Genomic DNA, 27,631 nt, shown 5'->3' on the forward strand with positions numbered 1-27,631 from the left:
CCATCCGTGGAGGTATTTAAAAGACGTGTAGATGAGGTGCTTAGGGACATGGTTTAGTGGGTGGTGGTTTTGGGTTGACGGTTGGTCTCGATGATCTTAGAGGTCTTTTCCAACCTCAATGATTCTATGATTCTATGATTCTCTTTCTTGTAAAATTTTTGTGCAAATATATAAATATTAAATGTTTAACCGTAGCTGATTAATTTAAATACATCTATTTTTTTTCTAAATAAGGGGAAGTTCTCACTTGATCTGGTATTTTTCTGAAATAGTACGTCTGTGATTGTTGACAGAAAGGAATGCTGTGCCAGGGAAACAGTTCATAAACTGTCTTCTCCCACTGATGTATCAGGATTTTTAAATTGGCCATCACAGAGTAAAAAGGTGATACTCACTAAATATAGTTAGCTGACAAAAAAGAGAAAGTACACCCAACAGATCAAATGTGAAAGAATCAAACACAGAAGTTCATTAATGAATTAATAAGTTCAGCACATCTTTCCAACTATGTTTACTTCCATTAGACAAGTTTAAGCTTTTTGCTTGTTTAATTCTTGGCTATATTTTATTGATTACAAGAATAGATTGTCTTTACTAGGCAATTAAAGGCCTCTCTATTAGAATAAACCTGAACAAACCCCAAAAGAATATGCACAAATGATTAAATTACACAGTCAGTAGAAGGACAATTTCCGCTGACAAAAAAGAGAAAGTACACCCAACAGATCAAATGTGAAAGAATCAAACACAGAAGTTCATTAATGAATTAATAAGTTCAGCACATCTTTCCAACTATGTTTACTTCCATTAGACAAGTTTAAGCTTTTTGCTTGTTTAATTCTTGGCTATATTTTATTGATTACAAGAATAGATTGTCTTTACTAGGCAATTAAAGGCCTCTCTATTAGAATAAACCTGAACAAACCCCAAAAGAATATGCACAAATGATTAAATTACACAGTCAGTTGAAGGACAATTTCCTTTTCAGTGGTGCAATATATTGGATTAAATATTATACTTCTTCTCTCTATTATAGAAGCATATACTCATAGCATATACTATGCTTTTCTATTAGCATACTATATATCAAATAATGAATAATTTATCTGGAAAATCCTCTTTTTGTTTGTTTAGGAATGAGAAGCATATTGCATATTCAGAAATGCCATTCTTCTAATATTAATCAGTTTTCCTTTTCTACTGTGTTTGCTTATAATACTTCTACAGTAGAATCTAAATATCATAAATGAATACGGTAAATAGATTTTTCTTCTGAAAAAGGCTGTTCTGTTAAGGCTATTGTTAAAAGTCGAACGCATAATTTATAAAAATGACATAGAAAATAAATTAGCTGAGATAAGTTTTCATTTCTTTATGCAAAACTATTGACATTTGTTTGTTTTATTTGCTCAGCATAAATCTGTACAGGAAACATTTTGATGTGTAGTACAGAATTCTCTTACAATCAGAAATGGCATCTCTTCAATATTGTTATTTTTTTGGAAAATAATTTAATAAAAAAGCCATTTGCTACTAACATTTTAAGGAATTAAATCTGACAACAGCTTTCAAAGTCAGCGTTTTGCCATAAAAGTACAGACTGAATCAATGACATAACATATTTGATTGCAAACTGCTGGCATGATTATGACAATATAGTGAAAATGAACTATCTATGGATAGTACCAGAACAAGTGTGTCATTTGGATGGCAATTTCCTATATAATACCAAGTGGTCTGGTACTGGTGTTAAATATGCACTCATGAGTACAGAAAGCTTTCAAGACAGACCAAGTGCCGTCATTCCCAAGTGGTCTACGTGGGGGTTTGGACAAGAGAGGAAGAACCAACCAGGTAGCAGCACCTACCCTTGGTCACCAGACTGGGGTCAGAGGAAGTAGTTGCGCTGTGAAGTTATGAAGTGAGCGTCACAGCCCCAGCTCTACTAGCTGCTCTGACGGAAGCTGTGATACTGATCTGATCTTTGTGTCTGATCTTTAGACACTGACTAACTAAAAGAATTTTTTAAAAATTATTTTATTTTATTGGGATCCAGCTCCAGTAACCTTGTGACACTGGTGTCATTGTATTTCAGTAGCCTTGCTTAAAATCTATTCACCATTGCTATAAATTTGATGAAACGGCATGTATATCATATGAATGAAGTTAATAGCATTTTGCTTCAATGAAATGAGAAAATTACACCAGTTTAAAGGATGTCAATAAGGAAAGAAGGGAGAAAATCTGCAACAGATTAATTTTATAGAGCTTGCATGAATACATGAAAATTTTCAAAAGTTCATGTTAACTCAGGAATGTTTTTATTTAAATTTACATTGTTTAGTTTATATACTCAGGTTCACAACACAGAGACCATTTTTTCAAAATGACACTAAATTAATTTCATATATGAAGTAAAAGCCAATTTCTGATGTGAAATCTTCCATGATAAATATGTTCTCTTAGATGTTTTCTGTTTTTAGGGTTTTTTTTTCTTTATCATCATAACATCACTGCAACAGCATTGTTTCAGTCTTTCTGTAACTCACCTTTTAATGACAGAGCTATAAGACACTTCTAACATTAAAGTGAATCACTACTGTTTTCCAAGGTAAATTAAGAAAAATGAATACCATTCAATAAAAGTAAAAATGTGTTTAGTTATGGGAGATAATCCAGTGTACAAAGGCACTGTAAGGCTATATAAAAACAAAACAAAAAAAATAAATCTGTGTTTTGGTTTTCATCAACTTTATACAGCTCAATGGCTCCCACCCCCAAAGGCTTTCATTAAACTTGTCATAAAATCCCAGGAACACTAATGAGCAATAAGTTAGATGCCTAAAATTTGAGGTCCCTGCAACTCTAAAGATTAAACGTCTTAATACTAAATATGAAATTGTCTCTATTAAAAGTTCAAAATTGTAATTTTCTGTAACTTTGAAAAGTTCAGATGTACATCTAAGGTTGTCATTATTTTATAAACTGGCTATTTATCTTGATCTACTTTGTGGCATAAGAAAACAGAAAGCCTCCACAACTGAGATGATTAAAGGCTAGTAAATGTAAATAAAAAACCAGAAGTACCCAGAAAGTGGATAGGAAGAAAAAAATACCTGCAGAAGCATGCATATATTGATATTACTTGAAATTAAGCAAAGTATTACTCTAACAGTTTAAAAATACAGCAAGTCTTTTCTTTCGGTTCAAATTTATAGCAAATCCATTCTTTTCCTTGGAATACAAATTCCACTTTCCATGAAAGGAATTGCTTTGTGATTCTTTAAATAAACAGTGAAAAGGCATTTTCTGTGAAATCCACACTAATTGAAAATTGATGTTTGTTTGTTTTTTTAAAGGAAGGATGTTTGAAAAGCAATACGTAGCACTTTTCAAGTAAAAAATATTTCCTTAATTGTATATGATAATGCAGACCATGCAACAGTGCTGGAACAAAGCATGAGATAGACCCACATCACAAACTTTAAAATGAAAATCACACAGAGATGCATATATTATTGCTCCATACCTGTATAAATTTCTGTAAAAATAGACAAAACCAGAAGTTGAGACAAAACCAAGTTGAATATATTATTTATGTGCATTTTCTTCTTTTAAAATATACAAGTTTATAACTACAAAACAATGAAGATATGTCTGTATCCACATCTGTGCATTTCACATTTCAACATAAAAGCATGCTTCACTCTTTCCCAGAAAATAAAAGAATGCTACTAAGGAAAACAATTACCGCAAATTTATTTCCTACTGAAATATATGGGAATGCTTTTCGTTTCATTCTTTTATCTTATCTTTGTTTACTGCATCAGAATTCAACTGAAACTACTAATATATGTGGAAAAATTACAGAAATCTGGTATCAAACAATTTTTCCTTATGGCCTAGGACCTGTGGGTATCATTTTCAGATATAGTAATGGCCACCTTTAGTTCAGGTGGCCAAACCCTTCTGTGTTTTGAGATCCTGTTTTCATTTTCTTAAAATTTGACAGATTGGACAGACATTATTTATAGTAGCTGATACCAGGATTATTATTTTACTACTTTTATTTGTGTATTGGCAGATGACCTACACCATAAATAGGCCCACCATGTAGAAAAACAAAGGTGCAGACATTTGTTTCATCAGCCAAAAAAAACCCCAAAATCTGGTAAACTTTTCTTGGAACAACAGCAATGACCTCATAATTTGTAGGGCAGCCAGGGAGAACGTAACCATGTTTTCAGTCTTTGAAAAATTGTGGTTTGCACATACTTTCTGGAAAATTAAGAGCCAGATACATACAGATTCTCATTTGCAGTGAATATACCTTGTATCATGTACATAACTTAAATCTCCTCACCATTCTCACAGAATGACTAATGAAATTCAAACCCCTTATCTGCTGTAGATGACTGGATTTACACATGCAGTATTCCCAGAGTACTCACAGCTGTAAAGGCTTAGAAAATTTTTCTTGTGGATCAAGATGTGTCCCAAGGTGGAAACTGAAAGCAGAGCTGAAACTACAACATATACCTCACTGAATTTGTACAGACAGAGTTAAGCAACCAGGGGTTTTAGAGATGCCTTTGTGTTCTCAGTGCTGTTCTGGAAGGCCATGGGTCTCCTACAGATCTTGTCATATCTGCCAGACCCTTATGGATATCTAATGTACCCAAGAGTGTCTAAATTGACAGTAGAAATGGCTAGGCAAAAGACTTGCTCTCTGAATTGTTTCATTTTGGAGGCAGAAACACCTGAATTTATTTATCTAGATGGCAACTTTTAGAAACAATAGAAAAATCAGTAGAAATACTGGAAAAAAATTCCAAAGAAGTTCTGCAGTGACTTCATATATGAGCCAATAGCAAGTCCCAGTTCATACTGATTCCCATTTAGGCATTGCATAGCCTTTTAGACCAACCTTCTTCTTTATTACTTAAAGGCAATGCATGTTTTCTAGGTAATATACCACAAACGTGGCCACTCTGCTTCTCTACCCACAAAAAGCTCCTATGTGATGCAAAGTACCCTTCATAGCTCTATGCAGCAGTTTCATTTTTCCCCTAAATAAAATTTTATTTGGCTGTTCAGTGTCAAGAGAGTGGCAAAACCAGATATAAACTGATGTTGAACAGGAGATATTTTATGGTATAACACAGAGATATGCTAGAAAGAGCCACAGGTCTTGCAAAACTGCCTTTTTGCATGGGTCTTGGCACAGGAAAGACTGAGATTTGGCCTATGAGCACTGAAAAAGTAATTGCTCCATTATCTCTACTCTAGTTTTTTTGCCTTCATGAGCACTTAACATTTCTTACTTATTATCTGTTTTGTAATTAGCTGTTCCCATAACAGAGTGTCCTATGCTGAAAACTCCATTATTACTCTTGCTTTTCAACAGACAAGCATTTTTTTTTCTGCTGAGTTGCCTTTCTCACTAGTTTACTTTCTTTTGCAACATGTTTAATGGCCAATTACCATTTTTACTTTAATCTTAATTGGAACACATTTGGAGACGTGTCATTAAAACTGCAACAAATAAGTAGACATTTCCTCAGAACTGAATTTCAATTTTCCTCTACAATTACATATATTTGATTAAAAAGGTCATACCTATAAGCAACATCTAGACCAAACACATAAAGTGCATTTTTTTAAATGAGTCATGTAATAATTTGGATCAAAGGATAAACTTCTTTGCTCCATTTAATAAAAACAAGTTACTAAATAGCTTTTTTTTAAAGGAAACAAAAGAAAATATTCATGTCAACTCTTACAGGGCTGTCACATATCAGGTACACAATCTCTACCTGAAAGGGACATTTTAATGCTTGCTTCCTTCCTGAGATTTCTTTGGGAATAGCAGAATACCGGCTCAGTCCATGGGTCACAGAAACGTTGGTAAAGTAGTTTGGTTCACCTTTTCCTTATATACCAGTGTAGAAAATGGGGAAAATTTGCAGTTCTGGTGTGGGAGTGCAAGATCTGTTCTTAGCTTTCAATCCCAAGTAAGAATAAAGCAGCCTTATAAGTCCTACTTTATTTTCTGTAAAAATGAGCTGGTCTAGAAATTGTAGTGGGATCATTCTCCTTTTGCATGCTAAGAATGCTGAGAAGCAGCATGCTTAATACAGGGACAATCCCACTTTGCTATGCTCTCAGCAAGGACTGATGTCTAATAGTTATGACTAACTTCATTGATGTTGCTGTGTGATACATAAAAATGTTGGCACTTCAAAACTGTGAACAGTAAACTTGCATTTATTACTACGGACTTGGCTGTTAGAAGAATATTTGAATATACTGCAAGATTCTTACAAAACACCAAAACCACCAATACATCTAAATACAGATGAAATGGCTAATAATTGGGATGAAGCACCTAGAGGTACCTTGAAAGTAGATATGTAATACTAGCACAACTCAAAAGTGTAAGAAAGACTCATCTACTATGTAGTGGGCCAGTTTTACTAAGAAACAGTAAACCAGTGTTTATCAGTGGAGCATTTGAGCACGTCTTCTACTAAGATATCTTTGGACAATTAAATGAACTACAGGCATTCCTCCCCTTCCCTTCATACAACTGAGCAAAAGCCAGGTAAAATCTGTAAACTGATGTGCTCCTCCAGCTGTAAGTTATATGAAAACTTAAAGCTAAGGAAAGCAAATAAAACTGTAGCAATCCAAAAAGACAGTTCTTATTTTGCTGGTACAGATGGAAGAATATAATGGGTATGTTTCAGCCTTGTAACAAAATAAGTAGCTTAAGACAAAAAAGTGTACTTTTCTAAATTATAATGGAAACCAGCAAGCGACTGAAAAACATGGTGGGTTTGAGGTTTGTAAAAATATTTTTTTACTCCTTAGCATAAAAGAATGAGGGGTCTTTCTCTCTTTCATTGAAAATTAAAGGGCAAGTTGATTTCAAAATATGATCATTATCAACTTCTGCTTCCTATTATTCTCTATAAATAAATACTTTCAGGTCTGCATTTAACATGCTTCCACAGCATGGATATAAATATAGATAAAATACAGGTATATATTTTGTATATAGATAAAATATAACGATGGGGACTATAAAATTTACTAATTGTATTGTTCTTGAATTGTGTGTGAATTTTTAATGGAACAAGACAGTACTACCTGATAGAGACATGGGAGCTTTCTTCTACCTTCCATGAAACTGTTAGGACCCGTAAATGAGATACAGTATCACAATATGTTTCTTGCACACTCTGCTCTCTTCTGAAACACTTAATATAAATGCCATAATAACTGTGATTCTATTATAGAAAGGCTACAATTATAGAATCAATATCATAATAGAAAAGTTATTATAATAGCTCCCTAGCTAGGATACTATAATGGAATCAAGCTCATAAGAGGGCTGAGAGGCCTGCTTAACACTGTAATAGATAAATTACTGCCAAAGACTATCCGTGATAATGTATTGGCCAGAACTGTAGCTGAATATACTTCTGAGCTGTTTGCCTCCTGTTGCTAGTATTAAAATCTTTGATTTGTCCTGCACCCAAACCGAGTTTACCTTCCTTCCTCCTCCCAGTTCCAATAGTTACTTTGCCAGTAGGAAGTGCAACAGAAAACCGGCTGATCCCCTTTCTCTGTTTCTGAACACCTTAACTTCAGAATGTCCTCTGATAAAAAAATGTCCAATATAGATGACTATCAGTGTTGTACCTCAGATATGATAGAAAATGGGTGGAAGAGGGAGACATTTCTAAAATAGTAGCATATTTGCAGGGACTAATACATTAGAACCAAGCAGAGGCAACTATACCGGATATGTACTTAGGTTAAATCTTGTATGAAAAGAACATTATACTCCTGTATGTGTAAGTGGCAACATGGTAAATAGCATTTCAGGGTTTAAGTGTGAGGAGTAATAGTAATTTGTACTACACAAGTCAGTGACAGAACACTAGTGAAAGCAGACAGAAACAGAGAACTCGACTTTAAAGAGCGGACTGTCAAATTGGGGTAATTAAAACATATTCACAAGCACATACAGTATTTGTGGCATAGATAACTATTATAAATGACAAATGCATATTATATAAATCTAGATGCTATTATTTTTTCTCCATTTGACCTTAGTTACAACACATGCTCAGTGAGGCTCAGTAACTTCTAGGATTTCTGTGTGGGTTTACACAGGAATCTCTTCAGTAATAACATAATCTGGTATAGATTTTTTTTTTCTTTAATAAAATCTTGAGCTTACTCCAAACCAAGGTCAAAAGAGTTCTGATATAAAAGTATGTGGACTTTGAAGTTCATTATTTTATACCTTATCAGGATTACAGGTAAAGCTCTATGATTTTGGAAAATAGAAATTCAATTTTCTCCTCCACAGGACAAGGAACTTGGCTGAAATAGGATGAAAAGACTTCAATTATCATATTTAGTAATTAGAACATTATTGGAAGTTGACAAGGATGTTATTTTGTATCGGAGTCTTATAAGTTCCTTCAGTTTTCCTTTGAATTATGCATAGATGGACTGCTAGTACCCTCAAGCTGGTCAGCTGAACATTTGGGAAAAGTCAAAGGTAGCAATTTCAGTGGCAATAATTGCAATGAAATACTAGAATATATAGAAAGAGCAGTGATCTACACTAGCTGTGGGGAAATCCTGTCAGGGGAACGTTGATGGAGAGGAATGTATTAGTTTTGTCACTGTTAGGGTTACAGCAACAGTGTCAGAAGACATACTTCTTCTCCAGTGCTCTCCATGCATTGACTTTACAATGGAAATCGGATTTTCTAAAAAGATTTGTGCCCACAGGAACACTAAAACATCATTCACAGATCAGGCTTGTAGAGTTAATTTGCACAGCCTGGACTGTTGGACATTTGAAGAAAAATCCAGATATATACCACTGCCCAATCATCATTGTTCTTAAAAACTTTGGATGTTTTCCAGTATTCTATGGAAGCCAATGAAATGAGTTAAAATATTTTGTCAAAGTAGACAAATCCATGCTTAAAAAAAAAAAAAAACACCACCGAAACACACAAGAAAAACACAAGAAACTATGAGTGTACAATAATACTTTAATAAAATTTCTGATGGCTTTTCATATTCATATGGGACTAATGTAAAAGTTTGTTAAAATATAAAAATACGTATTAAGGATATCAAAAAGTTTGCAGCACATAAAAATGAGAAGTAGCTATACTTGCTCTCAAAAGAAGTGAAATGGAAAGAAAGCAAAAATGTGAAGATTTTTATGTTTTCTTTTTAAAAAGAAGAGGAAATAAAGGGAAAGAAAAAGGAAAATGGAAAAATCGAAACTTTCTGATCATAATCTTGCATAGTCTCCTTGTCAAAATAAACAAATAAGAATAGTCAAGGAAATCAGGAGGAAAGTGAGGTAAATGTATGTAAACCAGTTTCTATAGATAGAATCCATTTCTAGCTTAATCTGACAGGCTACCTTTGTATGAACGCACCTGAATGTCCAAATCGTGCTCTGAATTCCTTAATTCTACATTCTATATAGTAGACGTCTGCTGTACACATCCTGATCGACAAGTATACTATATGTTCCTAATGGTGCATAACCTTCAGGCCCATTTTGTGATGGGACAATCAAACAATTACAATGTCTTATGGAAATACAACTTCAGATTGCTTTCTAAGTAAATGACAGCATTCAAAATATAGCATTTATGCTTTTCCACTGAGAATAACAGAAGCAGCAAGAAAATCTGTGAAAATATTCCAAAAATGAAACAGATATTCCTATACAACTTCTACCATTAATATCATGTATTTACTTTCTTAATAAAGCAGTTCTGTAATCTGTAATTAGTGCACACAAAGGTATTTGTTACAGTAACCTGAATATTTCCACACAATTAGAAAACATGGTTTAACTACCCATTATGTTGGCGTATTGTGAATCTGTTGAATACTACATTTACAGCAGTTTAATACTAAATAAACAGATGGCATGAGACTGAGGTAGAGTTTTCATATGAAACTAATTCTGCTTTTATTTATACCATCATAAATCTAGGTAACATTAGTATAAGAATTTGATCTTGAAAGGTGCTGAGTAAACCTGTAAAGAAGTAAACAGTCTCAAGAATTATTTTATTTCAGCAAGAATCCTATAGATTCTAGACATCCTGTACCAATAATATTATGTTTTCAGAGGATCTCGGTTACTATTTATGAATCTTGCCAGCAGGGTTTAACTTTTCTATTGAGAGTATTGGACACCACTAGCTTCTTGAAGGATGACTACAGAAATGTTGACTTTCTGAAATTTTAATCACTTACTTAAATATCTAAATAAATACCAAAGTCTTCTGAAAATCTGGCTTCCTGTGAAAAAAGTACTTGAGACCAGTATTTCTAACCATGTACTGAAAATGATTTCACAACTTTCTCAGCAGAGGCAATTCTGATACTGCAGTACTCATTTACTTGTTATTATACTAGATTTTATTCAGCAGAACATAAATTAAAACTAATAAAAATGACAAACTAAATTTTGACCATTAACTAAAATAGTAAGAATAAACATTAGAGCTCACTCTTTTCTCATGAATGATGAATTTAATGCAACCATCTTCCCTAAAGGAGAAAAGCCCTGCTGTCTCAACATACCAAGAAAATTGCCTTTTAATGGTTATTCTGGAGTCCAAAGTATGTCATTATATTGAACTGCAGGAGGAAAAATGTGTTTATATTTAATTTATAAATCAACAAGCGCCTTTAATTGAGATTATCACTTGGACTAGATTTGCTCAAGAACACCGCACAATTTGTTATTTTAAATTATTTTAGCAGTGAGTGTTTAAAATTAACCCCCCAAAATTTCTATGAAAAAGGTCACAATACAGCTTGCGTTTTAAGTGTATTTCCTTTAAAAGCATCAACAGAAAATAATCACACACAATTTATGGATTCCGAGATAACTATAAATTGTTTTCTGAGAATGAAAAAATAACTTAGAGAATGCCATGACTGATCAAATTAGAGAGAACAATGTGTAGAAAAGCAATCGATCTTTGTGATGGCAGCTTAATGGGCATATGCCTCTCATTTTGTAAATAATCTTACTCTGTTAACAAACTGATTTTAAAGTATCCATTTTGATTAATTAATAAACACTCCTAGTAGATGTATAAACAAAGTTTACTTCACGTTACTTGCAGCCTAAGGCATAATTGGCTGGTCACTTTAAAAGCTTTGCTTGAGAAAGTGAAGGACTAATAATGCTGTAGGAAGAGTGAAATGAGTTCAGGCAATTGACAGAAATGCTTTCTAAAGTTAATTATGTTTGCTTTCCCCTCTCCCTTGGTGTTCATTACCTTTAAACGGAGCCACACATTGGCAGAAGTAATTACCAGGTTGGTCAATGCAGGTGGCTCCATTCTTGCAGGGAAATGAAGCGCACTCATCTATATCTGTTTCACATCTTGCACCTTTGAAAAGACGAAAGATTTGAACATTTAGTAAGACAATCAGGTGCCAATTTCTAATTCATTTGCACCACAAGAATCTCAAACAACTTGTGAGGAGAAACTATCATAAATCAGCCAAATAAAGAGCCACGCGTACTGATGTCAGCATCCATTTAATTCGTATCACCACAAATACGTAACAACTTATTTCTGAGTTGCTAAATGGTAACTAAGCTTCCCCGTGTGTGGAAGCTTTGAGGGCCTTTTTAAATGCAGACTAATTTATCTTGTGCTATTTAGTTTACAGATGGAGTCAGTGTTCCAGTTTGTTGGAATGCAAATGAAACATTAGACCAGGGCAGATAAAGAGAAATGAGAAGGAGACACAAGCAAATTAGTCAATGATGTCTTAATGGATGCTTTGTGGACTACCTCACTGTGGAAAACAAGGTTTACTATGAATACAACTCACCAGTAAAGCCAGGTAGACAGACACATTCGTAGCCACCAATAAGATCTGCACATGATGCATTATGAAGACATGGAGAAGAGTGACATTCATTTATATTTGCTTCACAAGTTGTGCCTATAAATATACAATCAGGCAAAGGGGAGAGAAGTTACTGCATAGCACATATAGTTAAATACCAACATTTATTTTAATTGAATATAGCTCACATACTGGAATCTATTTGACACCCATTTTATATTCAAATTTGGGCATCTATGATGGTATATTAATATTTTTAATGTTTAAGTTATTCACTAATTTTGCCAAAAGATTAAAAGTACAGTCATTCAATAGATTCCTAAGGCTTAAAGCAGACAATTTCCTTATTATATGAATATAGAAGAATAGAAAACGAATTACATTAAATATAATAGACTGCATTGCACTGACATAAGAGGAAATATTCCTTGTGTTCATGATAACGCAACAGATGTACTCCCGGAAAATTGAAAAAGAAATCTGATGTAGACAAGAACACAATTTATTCCAGTCTAGACTATAGCTAACATAACCACATAGTTACTTGAGGTAGAAAAATACTCTATTGCTAATATTTCTGAGTGAAGTTAATTTTTTGTTATTTGAAGAATAAAAGAAAAATGACATAATTGTGAGGTTTGAGAAGTTCAAAGAATTTTAATAAATAAAAATGCAAGTGATAGTTTTTCTGAACATAACTAGCAGTAGAAATGTAATATTTTGCCCTGTGACATTAGAATTATAGATTGCTTTGTATTTCAATGATTAAAAATATTTCTGAGTGAAGTTAATTTTTTGTTATTTGAAGAATAAAAGAAAAATGACATAATTGTGAGGTTTGGGAAGTTCAAAGAATTTTAATAAATAAAAATGCAAGTGATAGTTTTTCTGAACATAGCTAGCAGTAGAAATGTAATATTTTGCCCTGTGACATTAGAATTATAGATTGCTTTGTATTTCAATGATTAAAAATCCATGATGTTTAAAAAATGGTGCACGAAAAAGAAAATGGATCCACTTTAAATACCTAATCTGAGCTGAAGGCAAAGAATAGCTGCAGATATTAATGCATCCACTTATCAAAGTGATTACATTTTTCATATAAATTGTACAAATATGCCAAGAACAAAACCTTTCCCACACAGGTTTTTTCTCTAATTCTATTATATTAAATCTGCCAACAGTTAAAAAGCTTACAGAAAACAGTATATGCTATTTGCAAAATTTCACTGAACCCCACTGATCCATTTTCAACAGCTAAGCGACCAGCCAGTAGAAAACACCTAGTTCCATGCTGTCATGAAAACAAAGTAAATAACTTTAGTCAAGATGCACTTATGCTGAATTTACATATTTATAACTTCAGATGACACTAAAATAAGTATACATGCATCTCATCTGATATATTAAAAAAATGGTGTAAGACTCAAAGTAGATTTACAAAGTTATAGTTCTATGGATTTTTTAATACCTTGAAATCCATCCTGACAAACACAACTGAAGGCATTCAGATGATCAACACAAGTAGCTCCATTGTGACAAGGGTCACTAAGACACTCATCCACCTCAATCTCACAGTTGTTACCTGGAAACAAGTGAAGGATTCACTTCATTAGGAACATGCCACTGGTGAGTCACCAGTGCAAGCAGCAACAACAAAATGAAATAACTAAGGTCAGGTACAGGGAACTTTTACCAATGAGCCATATTTTGTCTTTGGGGAATTCATTTCTTGTTGATTAAAGCCAAAAGTGAAATGCATATCTAATATATAATGTTCAACAAATATCTGGTGGGAATTTTATAGATTCGTTTATAGATGTACTCAAAAATTTGCATCTTTTCATATTTTAAGGGCAGTAAAGTCTTGAGTTTTCCTGAAACATCACAAAAGTGTAAGCATGGTTTCTAAGACCAAATATTAAAATATCACAGTCTTTTTCTATGATATTCTTTTTCATTAATTTATTAATTTCTGGATTTGCTATGAAGTTCTCTATAGGAAATATTGGGAAAGGTTTCCCTTTCCCATTTGGCCATATTATGGCCAAATATTTTAATAAATGTTTTTGGAAACTAATAATCAAAAAGTTAAATATGCGGAGGAAAAAATTATAGATGCTGATTTCTAGTTGAGAATGATGTACCTGATATTTTTTCTGGCCTTCGACGTAGAACAAAGTTCAGAAAGTATTTATTTGCATTTTGTATATTAATTGTCCAAACAGATGATAATGGCCTCAAATTTATTATTACTTATGCCTAAAAGGTAGGTAAAAAGTTCCTGATTGTGTCAGAGGGGTTTTGAGGGCTTTATTTGGCCACAGAAAAAGTATAAACTAAAAATACTAATCTACCATTATGTAGATATAAGAATTTAAATAAACATTTCAATAAAATAAGACCTCAGAAAGAATTACCACAAGTAACATCAAACAATTTTACTTTGTATTTTGATAATAAAATAAACCAACCATAAAAACAAAATATTGCATTTCATTATATTAGACACAAATACTACAGCTATTAAATTACAGATTATTTCATTTAAATATTAAATTATTATTAAAATTACAGATAATTCCATCTACATTAGGACATAGAGCAACAATTTAAGAGGTATGGAGTCTACTCAAGATCTGAATTCCTCTGGCTGCCTGTGTCCTCCTTGACTATTGAGAGACTGTGGAGTCATCCTATTCCTGCTTTAGGAGCCCCGTCAAAGTCCCTGCGGTTAGACAGGACGGATCTGGGCTGCAGAGCTGACCTACCGCTCAGGGAATTCCTACTGCGCTTGATTATTTAATCATACAGGTGATCAAAAATATCTGAATCTGTATCTAGAAAAGTTCTTTTTTTTTTTTTTTTTTTTTTTACACTGTAACCTGGAATTACCATGACAGTATGCTGACATAACCAAACTAATTTTAATCTAGTCAGACTCTGTACTAATGACAGTGAACTGCAGGGTAGGTTGAAGCATGAGTAATTAAACCTGCCCAAGATCTTGGATGTATATTTGGCATTTGAGGCCCTTGTTACTGCAGCCTTATTGTTACAGGAAGCACAAAGCAGATAAATTAAGGCCAACTTGCATATGGCTGGGAGTTACAATCACATCAGTGTAAGACAGACACCCTGTCTAAAACAGTACAAAGTAAGAGTTATTGGAGTAGAAATAGTCCCTTGTAGTCAGTGTTTTTTACAGCTGAATACTCTTACACAGCCAAGTACTTTTGTGTGCCAGGAAACAAAAGTTGCTTCTGCCTTAATCAGAGGCACACTGCTAAATTATATCTATTGCTACTTTTGAATAACCTTCTTTTCTGTGGTTTAGGACTGACTTAAATATGTTGAAAAACACTCCTTTGAACGCACCTATAAAACCAGGTGCACAGAAACAAAGATAGCCACCCAATATGTCTTTACAGATGCTGGAGGCTCCACACGGTTGTGACAGGCAGGCAGCAACTTCTGCTTCACAAAACTGACCAGTAAAACCTGGTGAAAAATAGAGTAACAGAAGTCATAAAAACTTTATTATCACATTTAGTCTGAGAAAACAGACAAGTGAGAGACCAATGTTGCTAAGTACTTTTGTGTTCTTTACTTATATTTCAAAATTTTATTTAGGATAGAGTAAAATATTCCAGTTTCTTTGAAAATTTCAGTTTCATATACAAAGCAATTCTAAATGGAATAAAAGAACTGTATGATAAAGCCATGCTTGCAATAATAATAAAACCCATTCAAGATACAACGGGTCTTCAAGAGAATTTGATAGAATGTCAATTTCTTCAAGTGGTTTTATGCAGATATTCCTATTTTTATTGAAATATCAGTAAGAACACTGTTGATAAAAGCCTTCTCAGTTTTAGTGTGGTGTTCTGTACACCACATTAAGAAAACATCCTATGTTTCCAAGCCAAAAAAGAAAATTGTCCCAATACATTCTGTTATAAAGCAGATATTACAAGATCTGGCAGGTTTGGCAGCTTGCAGATATTAAAGATCTGGCAGGTTTGGCAGCTTATTGGTATTGATTTTTTGAACCATTTAGCTTATAGTTAATAAGAAACCTAGTCTTGTGAAACATTGAGCATCCTTGTTTTCTGTTGAGGGCTACATATGCACAAAATTTAAAAAAGAAATTCAAAGATAAAATATGAATCTACATTTTACACTTAGGGTATATTGGCCATGGTGTTATAGTTTCTGAAGCCATCATCCAGCAAGAAAATCACATGGTTGATGACAACACCTTTATTTTAGAACATACACAATAAATAGTTGCAAGTAAATATTCTTTGTTTCACTGAAAAATAGTTGTTTTCAAACCCAATAAATATTTTTTAATTAGTTGATATAAAGAAATTAAAAAATCAATTATTGTGTGTGGAGCTAGGACCCAAGTGCTGAATATAAATGCCAGGTTTCAAACTTCAGACATTTTTGTTGTAACTTTTGTCATAAAAAATCAGTGAAATTATAAAAAGTATAGTTTTCTGTTCTCCTATTAACTGAGCACTTAAAAAGTTTCTAAAGATTTTTAGATTCTTGCAAAAATAATGTTCCAGCAAAGATCAAAAGAGACTGGACCAATTTATTATAATTTAACAATTACAGCATGAAAAGCCACTAAAGACTTAAACCAGAGATTTGGCTCAGTGAGCTAAATACAATTAATTCCAATGTCTTACAAACTTGGATACCAAGTCTGGCTGAAGATCTGAACTTCACATTTCATTTTAAAACATTTATAAAGGAATGCTGTGCTTCAGTAGCATAGGTATTGCCAGAACAGATTCTAGTGTGCCATTGAGTTGCCCCATATCTGACCTTGTGTTCATCGATATTTTACACAACAAGAAGAAAAAGGAAGAATCTTTAGTCAAAGATGTTCAAACAAATCTGTATTCCTACAGTGTACTGATAGCTTTAAAAACTAAACATAACCCTGTTTTTATAGCATTTATTAAGTGCAGATCCAGAGTAATAAATAATTACAAAATTTTAAAAGTTCAGTCCTGCTTGCGCCTGGTTTAGCATAGTCTTCAAGTTAAAGGAAATGTAAACCATGTCCTTAGGGCACGACTGAAGAGCTCCTGATTTGGAAGATTTTTTAGGTTTTGAACAGCTGGTTAGATGAGGTAAGACAGCAACTTTTGACCATCAGGGTAAATTGCTAAAACGTACTGCGCTTTAGAAATCCTGGCTTGTATAACAACCCTTTGAGGCATAAATACAAGACAATGCATATTAAAACTGCCCTACACATGCAGTCACTTTGGTTTCTAAGTCAGTAGATGCAGAAAGGGGTCTTCAAGCTATGTTTCTATTCCATCCCAAACACCAGCTGTTCAACATTCTCACACAGATGAAGTTTTCCTCTCTGTTGATTGCTATTAAAAATTTAAGCATGTCTCTCATTTTTGCCTTCGTAAATAGCTGTTAACATCTGCTTACTGAAGTACTACATAAAACATATAAAAAATTATGATAAAAAAGTAAAATGGAAATATTAATCAATGATGGTAACAGTTATACACAGATATACGTATAACTGTTATATGTGGTTATGTGACTGTCATCCAAGTGGAGATACTGAATATACAAAAGCCAAGATGACCTTTTTTGTTTGACAAACTAAAAATGAATATTCATAATAACTTTATAGATTGGAAATAAAGATCTTAACCTATGTATGCTTTTATTTCTGTGTTTTGAATTAATTATGAAAGTATTGCAGCATGGACAAATATATCTGAAGTTACTATACTAAGTTGAAGAACAAAGGGTGGTGGTTTCAGGGCCCAATTTTAATGGTAAACATCTGTTTTTATATAAAGTTTCTCATCAAAACAGATTCAGCAGCAGTACTTAAGAATATACTATTTCCTATAAAAAGAAATGAGCAAGTGTTGGTTTATTTTTCTGCTACAGACACTCAAAAGATACTTCATGAATTTAGACAATGGAAATTTAGCAGCAGAGTATTTAAAATATTTTTTTTTTCAGAAATGCCACATTTACATTCTTCAGACATTTCTTTCTGACAAACCCAAATGCCTCATGACAAAAGTGATTTTTACTAGTCAGACTGTGACACTTAAACTCTCCAGGGGGATCATTGCATTGTGATCCATTCTGACATAGTCCAGCCACACAGTGATTTATGGCAATTTCACTACATGGCTCCTTATATTCTGGCTGGCAGGTACATCTGAAGCTATTAACTGGAACCTCACATTAAGGGTCATTTGTCAGGGCCAGCAGGATTTGATGTGCTTATTGAACAAATATTACTTCTGGGGAAAAAGTTGTATGGTTCCTGTTAAAATTACAGCTGGGAAAAACTTAAACAGACTGAAAGAAACAAATGTCAGGATTTAATAAATTCATTTAAAACCCAGTCAATATTTTCACTGTCATTAAGATTCTAACATACTGATGGGTTGCTAATTTCTCCTTATTTGCGCTGGATGTGATAATAACAACATACAAGCCATTTTATTAATTTGGTTTTTGAGATAGGGTGATTGTTAATGTTTTTGTCATTCAACACCTATCATAATGAAATCCTACTTTTGCTTGGGTCCTCTAGAATTTCAAACATAAAAATTATACTTATTGCAAAAACTATACAAAATGTAAAAATTGTAAAAAATATGCAACTAATAATAGCATAGTTGAACAAAACAGAGAAAGGGTAATAAAGAGGAAAAATCATCACCTTTGGATGAAAGACAGGGAAAAAAATGCTGCTGTTGCCTCAGACAATACAACAGAAAAGTGTTTTATTGTGACCATCTGCTCTAATAAATACATGTGATTGTTGTATTGAAGTAACCAGTCACAACTATAAAAGACACAGTGGAAGATGCAATTTTCTCTGTTGTATCCTTCTTGCGTATAGGGTTTCTGGAACTCAGAGATCAAAACCCACTAATTCCCAGTAAAGACAATTTGAACTTCAGCAATTAGATTAGAATAACGGAATTACTCTCTAAAAGTTTTAAAACCTTCATATTCTAAAATTAGAGACTGAGAAATGATGCACATGCAATTTTAAGAAAGCTTGTGTGTTCTCTGAAGACTGCTCATTTTCACAAGCAGACTTCCTGATCTAACAACGGCCGCAATCTGAAAAATGGTGTTCTGTTCCTGTGAGAAATTCAGTTGTCGTTTTATTTCTGTCTACCTCAGGGACAAGTCAGAACTTGTGTTTATGTACACATAATCTGAAAGAAAGTTAAAACATGTTGTAAGAATGTGCTATTATGAGTATTTAGGGTGTTTGTACTTCAGTTTCTTACCTACATATTCCATTCCTGAAATAAATAGATAAATAAATAGATAAATATTCTAAGGCAAAATAATTTCAACAGATTTACAGTTTTCTGTCATTCAGGTTTGAAGTGGAGTGTTTCAACAGTTTTAAATCTTTTGCAAAGTTTTCTCAACTAAGTAGTAAGTGAAAAAAATAAATCTCTGAGGCCAAAAGTCAGTTTTTTCCCATCATGTCAGCATTTTCTGGTGAATTAACATTTCATTGGATATTCCTCAAAAAACTCTACTGACAGCTGAAAAGTCATTATTACAACTTGCTTTGAATTTTATATTATGGTTTTCTGACAGGAAGACTGAAAAAATATTTTTTCAGCAAAAACTTGTATACGTCATTTAAGCTCAATTTAGTCTGGAGAGGAATCTTAAATAGCAGTCAGTCCACCTTCTGCTTACCACTCACTCACTTTGGTATCAACAAACGTGTACATTTTAAAATATTCTTGACACCACAGAAGTTCTGCCTCAGTCATATTAGGTTATTTACTGTGAACACTAATGTGACAATGATGGCAAGCTGATGTACCTGTCACAGGCAACAAAAGGAGATTTCATCTAGGCTACAGATAATATCTTTCCTCCAAGATTTGCTCTAAGACCAGGACCAAATGAATCTTGGTCGGCCTAGACCAATTCTGATTCAGATAGTTCCCAGCGGACAGACCTCACGGGTAGACCTTGCAGAGCTAGAAGCATACCATATATGAGCCTGAATCCACATGCCTTTCTCGCCCTCTTCTAGACTTTTACTAAGCAATTACTGTTGTCCAACAGCGTCTAGGTGTCTAGTCACCTCCATGCTAGAGCAGAAATTCTTGGCACAGGCACAGTAATTTCCCTTCACTGATATATTTGCAGGTGCTGCTCAACCCTGGAGATTCGTTTTTACCTACTACACAGAATTAAAGGACATTGTTATTTCTGTTTCATGAATGCAGTCCATTGTGGAATCAGACTGAAATTACAGGTTAGTATGAACTCTGTGTACATGAATGTAAGTTATATGGCATATTTACAAATTAACAAATTGTCAGATTAAACGGAGTTCTCTAACAGTAACAAGCTGTTCTCTAACAGTTTGGTAACTACTTATTGAACACCAGTAATTTTCTGATAATAATCTTCATTCACCAATGAACTCTAGCATTATGGATAATAACTTTTTTCTATGTTTCATGATGAAAATCTGAATACCTATAGCTCCATACAGAGGCACAAATCCTTTAGAGCAATAAATATTCATAGGCTTTGGGAGATGGGTAATTGTTGGCAACTCACACATTCCAGTCATGTCATGTGGGGACTCTGTATGGCAGGTCGACATCTTAACACCATATTTTAAAGTACTGTGTTCAGCTAGGTTTGGTTTAATAATTTTAATCAACTTTTATTATTCATATAGGGAATATGACGGCAAGGCAGGCAGGGCACAACCTTACTGACAAGCAATACAGTCCCACAGTACCCAAATGAGAAGAGCTGAGCAGGTCCAAAGCTGATAACCAGGGTCTGCCACAGCCCAGTGATGACCAGACAGCCTGCAGTGACAAGGTAGGTCTGAGATGAAGCTGGGAAGTCAAAGTCAGCAAGGCAAGGTCAGGCTGGCAGGAGCCTGCTGGTACACTCTGACATATGGCAGGGAACTACATCACTTCTTGCACACGCACAACTCCTGACCAAGTTTCTCAGCACGGACATTTCTTTTTCCACAACACCAGTACATTGCTAAATCCCATTCAGCGTGAATTCTCTGGATCTGTTTTTGCAGATTACTGCCTGGTTGTTCCCAATTTGTATGTTTTTGTTTATGACTGCCAAAGAGGACGCGTCTTCGCTCAGCTGAATCTTCTTTCTTTTCCAGACCATTACTAGAGTTTTTGACTGTCTCTCTCCTAGATTCATGCCATCTGCAAGTTCAGTCACAATATTCCCAATTCCATCATCCAGGTCATTGATGAAGAACATTAATGAAGAACATTAGTGGACCCAAGACACTTCCAGTGAAATTCTTTTCCACACTGAATCACTATCACCTTTTACTATTTTTTTCCAGTGAGTTATGTGTCATTTAGTGGTAGTTTCACTAAGACAGTGTTCCCTTGGTTTCCTTATAAGAATGCTGATGCACTCAAGATATATATCACCTACTTCTTCCTTATCCAGAAGGTTTATTACCACCTGAGAACAGAAATTGCAATGGTTTCACACATTTTGCTCTTGAGAAATCCATGTTACCTAGTGACTGATTGTCATCTTTTTATTGGTTTCAGATACTTATAAATAGTTCATCTTTACATTTTCTCTAGTATTTTTTCAAGAATTCAAGTTAGACCTGACAGTTCTATACTTCACCTCTGCTCTTTTCTACCTTTCTGTTATTTGACCTATCCACAAGCCAACAGCTTTGAAATTGTTCTGAATCATTTCTAAATACCACAGCTGAAGTTGTGGCCAAACAGACTTTAAAGTATGCATTTTCATCTAAGCGTTTCCTAGATTATTCTTTTTTTTTGTGGTCAAAGATCTTCCTTTTAGACAGTTCAATGTAGTTGACTTTTTTGCTTCAGGTCAAGCAGAAAGCATGTTGAAAACTTCTTGGCATTGTATGTCAACAACTTTCTCTCTTTGTTAGGAAGCACATTGACACTTTCCTTTCTCTCTTCTAAAGAATTACCCAAATATCAGCTATACATGTCCTTCCATCTTTTTTTTTTTTAATGGTACTTCATTTCTTCTTGAATATAGAACAAAACAGCAGAACAGAAGTTAGTTATCTAGAAAGTTCTTTTAAAAAAGGAGTGACTTCATAAACTCTGCTGCTAGTGATCTTCAAATTTTTCTGTAAGATCTCTGACCTTTCTGTCACTTTCTTTCTCTTCATTCTCCCCCTGTCTAGAATTTCTTTCTGCCAGTGAGGGCTAATAAGTGCATCACTTCTCTCTTAGCAGCCTGACTTGAATGACCATTTCTACTGCTTTGGACCAGTTGGACCTTAAGCCGTACAGTTTAATGAGAAGATGTAAAAGAACTATTGCTCTAGAGTGTTTTTTTCAAAAAACCCCTCACACCTAGGAAAAGGGCCACAAAGGCCAAATACATCTTCCAATACTGTAGGAACATTTTTGTCAGTTCCACTAAAAGATGGATTAGACCTAGAGAAAAAGAATTAAGAACAGAGGCATACTCTATACATCTTACAGATATACACCAGAAGACTTATAGCTATTACAACAGAAGTTTGATTATTGTACTACAGCAGGCAGCTTCAGATTCTCTATTATTTACACTAAGAAGCCACAGAATAAGTTTTTATTCTACTGTGCTTGCTGCCTTGGAATGTGTCAGACTGTCTTATCATTTTGTGGTATGATGCATTAGAACAGGACCTAATACTATTTTACAACTGCAGAATAATATAGCCACAAAAGTAGAAAGGAAAAAGAAAAACCTTATGAAATAATAGCAGTTATCCATTTTCATTTTACCAGAAGGACTGCAAAGTGGTCAGTATTTGTGGCTTCTTTTGGGAGGATGTCAAGATGTACTGAGAAGGTGATGTGTATCGCAGTACGTACCTTGTTTCTTATTACCAATAGATAATTTATTACCCTTTCCTATATAATCTCTTGTAATTTAGATGCAAAAACTATGGCATTTATAAATTCCCTTATGCTTAATGAAAAAATGAGAGTAAGAAATTGCCTACTAGAAATAGTTTTGATTTTTCCATATTTTTTTGTTGCATCTTGTCATTGATCAGTCTAATATGATATCACTTAATGAAATGTAACTACAGGACCTGAAAAATGGCAAAACTTCAGCAGATAATTAAAACTAAGTTCCAGAATCATAGTCCTCTCCTCCCTCTATAAAGGAGTGACTGTACATTCTACTTTGATATTTTTTAAAACAAATTCTGTGTAACAAGACCAAAGCAGGCAAAACCAGTTAGAATCAGGGAAAAAGCAATGCTGCTAGTAGGTCAGTATGTAACAGCTGGCTTCAGCTTTTAGGCCAGTGGCATTTTTTAAACATAAAAAATAGTAATAGTTCACAGGAATAGATTAGTATTCTAGAAGTAAAAAAAATCTTACCACTCAAGTGTTGCTAGTTTGGTTAGAAAATAAATAAATAACATGCCTTGATTCTCACCTGATTTAGAGTACCAGTAGCAAGATTAACTCAAATTAAAATGATGGTGCTCTACCAGTGAGAAAGCAGAAGCAGAGCCATATGTCTTCTTAAAAAAGAGGAAAAAGAGGACAGAAAAAAATTCTTTAAAAGTTTTTTTCAAAATGCTTGTTTTGTAAAAGCGTATTTCTTAGAGGAGTTTCTGTTTGTTTTTTATCTCTCTCACTGATAGTTTACAGGTAGATTACACAGGAATATTTCTGCCTGTCTAGAATTAAAACAAAAAACAATCACTTCTTTCTCCTTGCGTTCTTTTTTCAATGCTGATATATGCAACAGTCATGCTTTAATAGACTATATAGGGGATGGCTTATGTTTTGAGGGTTTTTTTCTGCTTTAATAGTGTTCTTTGATGCTTCCTGTTAATTGAATTGATTCATAATTGCTTGCTACTATTACTTTTAGTGATGTATCTTATATATCCAACACCCATTCATTATTGATAACCTTACCTTAATGTGTATCACCATCAAAAACTCTCTTTATTCTGTCTATCGTGTTAATCTATTTTGTTCTGAAAAAGAATATGAAGAGTTTCTAGTGAAAAGAATTAAGATTTAGTGAGGAGAAATAGCTCTTTCATTCCCTCAGTAGAGTACACAATTAATTCAAAACAGCACCTTTTTAAAACCAGTAATGTAAACTGATGGAGAAAATTCACATAATTTTTTTTTTGTGTGTGTCCTCAAAGCTTATATTTATTTGGCAGGTCTATATACTTTCCAAGCATTTAATATTTCTTAGAAATAAATACCTATGAATTTCAATAGAAACCAAATATATGTGAACTATGCTTTTATAAAATGCAATAATAACAATATAAACAACAATAGTAATAATATATATTTTCTAACTTCTGATGATTACACAAAATTTAGCTCAGCTTAATATCTCTGAAAAAAAAGATCAGTGAAATACGAAGCTCCCAGTATAATAAGCACAAGCAGTGGGCAGTGTTGCTATCTTCCATCAGTCACATCTCGGAGGCATTGCCTGCCTTTTAGAATTCATGTGAAAAGAATAAGGAGATAAGAGGATGAGCTACCCCCCATAGTGTGATTTGATACTGGATTAAATAAAGAGCTCTTGAGTGCAATATTCTTATTTTGGAGATAAATTAAGTTTGTTACAGAAAGTAAGTTCAATGACCTTATTTAAAAGAGAATAGTTTCTGAAGTGCAACACAAAGTTGGGCATGCATTTCCGCAGGAGTGTAAAAGCTTTTTAAAGTAAAATTAAGGAAGACAAATAAGAAAATAAAAATAAACATACATTAGCCTGCTATTCATGTCATTCATGGTATTAAGCTTGGCAGATAATACACAACCAAAATTTTGGGGTTGAACTATTTCTGTTCCTGTTGGACAGAGAGAAAGCACATCGACATTCCCTTTCATCCATCATATACTTTCTAGTTTATCTTTTGTAATTTTCAAAGATAATATAATTATAAGATCCAAATATGATCCTTCATTTCTTATCAGATTAGAATACCATATGATACTGGAAAAGCTGAAAAAACCACAAGATTCTTTCTAGTAACAGATAAGTAGGAAAAAAAAGAAAAAGGTGATTAAAACCCATAAGGACCAAATATGATCCTTCATTTCTTATCAGATTAGAACACCATATGATACTGGAAAAGCGCTGAAAAAAACAAGATTCTTTCTAGTAACAGATAAGTAGGAAAAAAAAGAAAAAGGTGATTAAAACCCATAATACAACAGCTATAGACTTTCCTGAAGGTCTGGCCAGGCAATTCTGTTAGCTGATAATGTCAAGAATTTTATATAATATTTTTATTCATTAGTAATGCAAATAGAGCCATAGAAAATGAAAACTGAACAAATGTTAGTTGTAGATTCTTTCTAGTAACAGATAAGTAGGAAAAAAAAGAAAAAGGTGATTAAAACCCATAATACAACAGCTATAGACTTTCCTGAAGGTCTGGCCAGGCAATTCTGTTAGCTGATAATGTCAAGAATTTTATATAATATTTTTATTCATTAGTAATGCAAATAGAGCCATAGAAAATGAAAACTGAACAAATGTTAGTTGTTTTTCAGTACATTGCAGGACCAGAAGGAGAAGATTAATTTGACAGTGAATTGTTGAAGCAGGAAGTTATTTTAGAGAAGGGTAGGAAAGCATAAAGACAGACCAAAAACACAGATGAAGAATTAAATGCATGTATGGAAATATCAAAGGAAAAGAATAAATGCTGTCCAAAATAAGGAATGTTAGCATTGCTAAAAAATCGGCAGTAGCACGAAGACCATTCTGGTTTTGTCCATATAAATACACTCCAAAATATATTTTTTTAAATCAGAGATTGCCAAACAACATAGCAGATCATAATTCCAAAACCTTTAGATCCTTGATTAGAAATTTGAATATATTTAGACCTATATGGGTCAAATCACTTATTAGTTATCTACTTCCCAGAAATAGAAGTTTTGGACTAAACATTGGATTGTTAAACATATAAGCCAAACATATGAAATTTATGTTTAGTAGACACAGCATACTAACTTCAGAAGAAGGCCATAGTTTGATTGTCACTGTAACTGCTTTACAAATAGTATGATTTTAAGCATATTGACCAAAATTTTAGGTGTCTATAGCTGTTTTCTGGAAAAGGGTGTCTGAAAATAAATGTTATTTGCATTTCTAATATCAGAAACAGAGGAAGACAGAGAGGAGCCAGAGATTGCATCAATGTGAAGGACTGAGCAGACCAATGGGTAGACTAAAACTCAAGCTTTGGAAGTCTGTAAAATAAAAAATTGTAACAGAAAAAAATGATGGAAAACTATGTATGTGAGTTTTGGAGTGCATGTTTATACACCCCCATACCTCACTCTATGCACGTATATACACTTTTTTTTTTGGTAAGGTGAAAGTATGAGTGTTCCTGCCTACTAACAATGCTTCATTTCTCAACATTATGGAATCTCTAAGTGGGATGCATACATTTCTCTCTTAATTTTTCTTTAAGGAACTGTCTTGCGTAGCTGTTTTGTGAAGCATTGTCCAAGGTAGGTTTGGGGAGGTATATTGAAACAAAGCGTTATAATATAAAAGTACTCATAACATTGTCTCTGATCATGTCTGCCGCCTTCTGGTCACCTATGTCTGACAATGTAGAAAGGAAATGAGGAATTACTCATTATTCTTCTAGTTCCTGCATGCTTGGTGCTGGCTTATGTGACAGAAGTAAAAACTTTCATGTACATGCCTCTGTATGGTAACTTTAAATACACAGACTTACACTTAATAGTGCATTCAGTTTAGGCTTTTTGTTAACAACTCAGTAACTTTGTGTTTGTTTCTCATTCGCTGAAATGGGGAACAAAGTTTCATTATCTCCAAGGTATGCTTTGAAAACAAGCTAAAAGCTGTTAAAGATATGAAGTTTGGTGGAATATAAGTGACAATTTGAAAAGATAATTTTAAAATATCCATGGCCAAACAATCAATATGCACAAGTAGTTACTCTCTGCAGTCTTAGAAGAGTGTTGGTATCATCATCATTACTACTATCATTCAGTAGTAAAATATGATTTTTTAAAAATACAAAACTGTAATTATCTACACTATGATAGATTTTATATAGCATGCAGTACTCTCCGGACAGTTCTTCACAGTGAAGGTGCTAATAAACAGCTTGAGTGCTCTTTTCTGAGAGTTCCATCAGTGTCTTACCTTACTCCTTTTCTTAGCAATGACAGTACCCTAAATAAGCCCAGATATCCTTCTATATCCTTCTATATCCTTCTATCCTGACTATCTATCGTAGTCAGTTGTCTATGCAGCTAATCTTGCCTGCTTACCCTTCCAGTTAGCATTATTTAAGTTTTGTCCATGATGGCCTTGTTCTAAACATGCATATGGCAATGAAAGGTATCTATTGTCTTTTATTTATTTTTTATTTATTTCTATCATCTTTTCATCATCATATATATTTCTATCATCTTATAATTTTATTTATTTCTATCATCTTTTAATGAAAGGTATACAAGAGCAGCCCCCAGGGAGCGTGAGCAACCCGGAGTGCGGCGAACAGGGCGGGCAAACAGGACGTGGCACATCAGAAGGGCGTGGCGCGGCAGTTTGCGCGGCAGTTCATGAGGGAGGGCGTGCAGGGAAGGCGAGC

General features: G+C 33.7%; 1 protein-coding gene across 1 annotated transcript in view; it reads right to left on the reverse strand.

Moving 5' to 3' along the window:
* Positions 1–27,631, reverse strand: part of LOC103893362 (protein eyes shut homolog) — a 949,231-nt gene that overhangs the window by 574,785 nt on the left and 346,815 nt on the right. Inside the window, 4 exon segments of the mRNA XM_019470252.1 lie at positions 11,355–11,468; positions 11,920–12,033; positions 13,409–13,522; positions 15,316–15,438. Coding sequence (XP_019325797.1) covers positions 11,355–11,468; positions 11,920–12,033; positions 13,409–13,522; positions 15,316–15,438 — 465 coding nt within the window.

This window comes from Aptenodytes forsteri, unplaced genomic scaffold (assembly GCF_000699145.1).
Source record: "Aptenodytes forsteri isolate BGI_AS27 unplaced genomic scaffold, ASM69914v1 Scaffold414, whole genome shotgun sequence".
NCBI classification, from domain to species: domain Eukaryota; kingdom Metazoa; phylum Chordata; class Aves; order Sphenisciformes; family Spheniscidae; genus Aptenodytes; species Aptenodytes forsteri.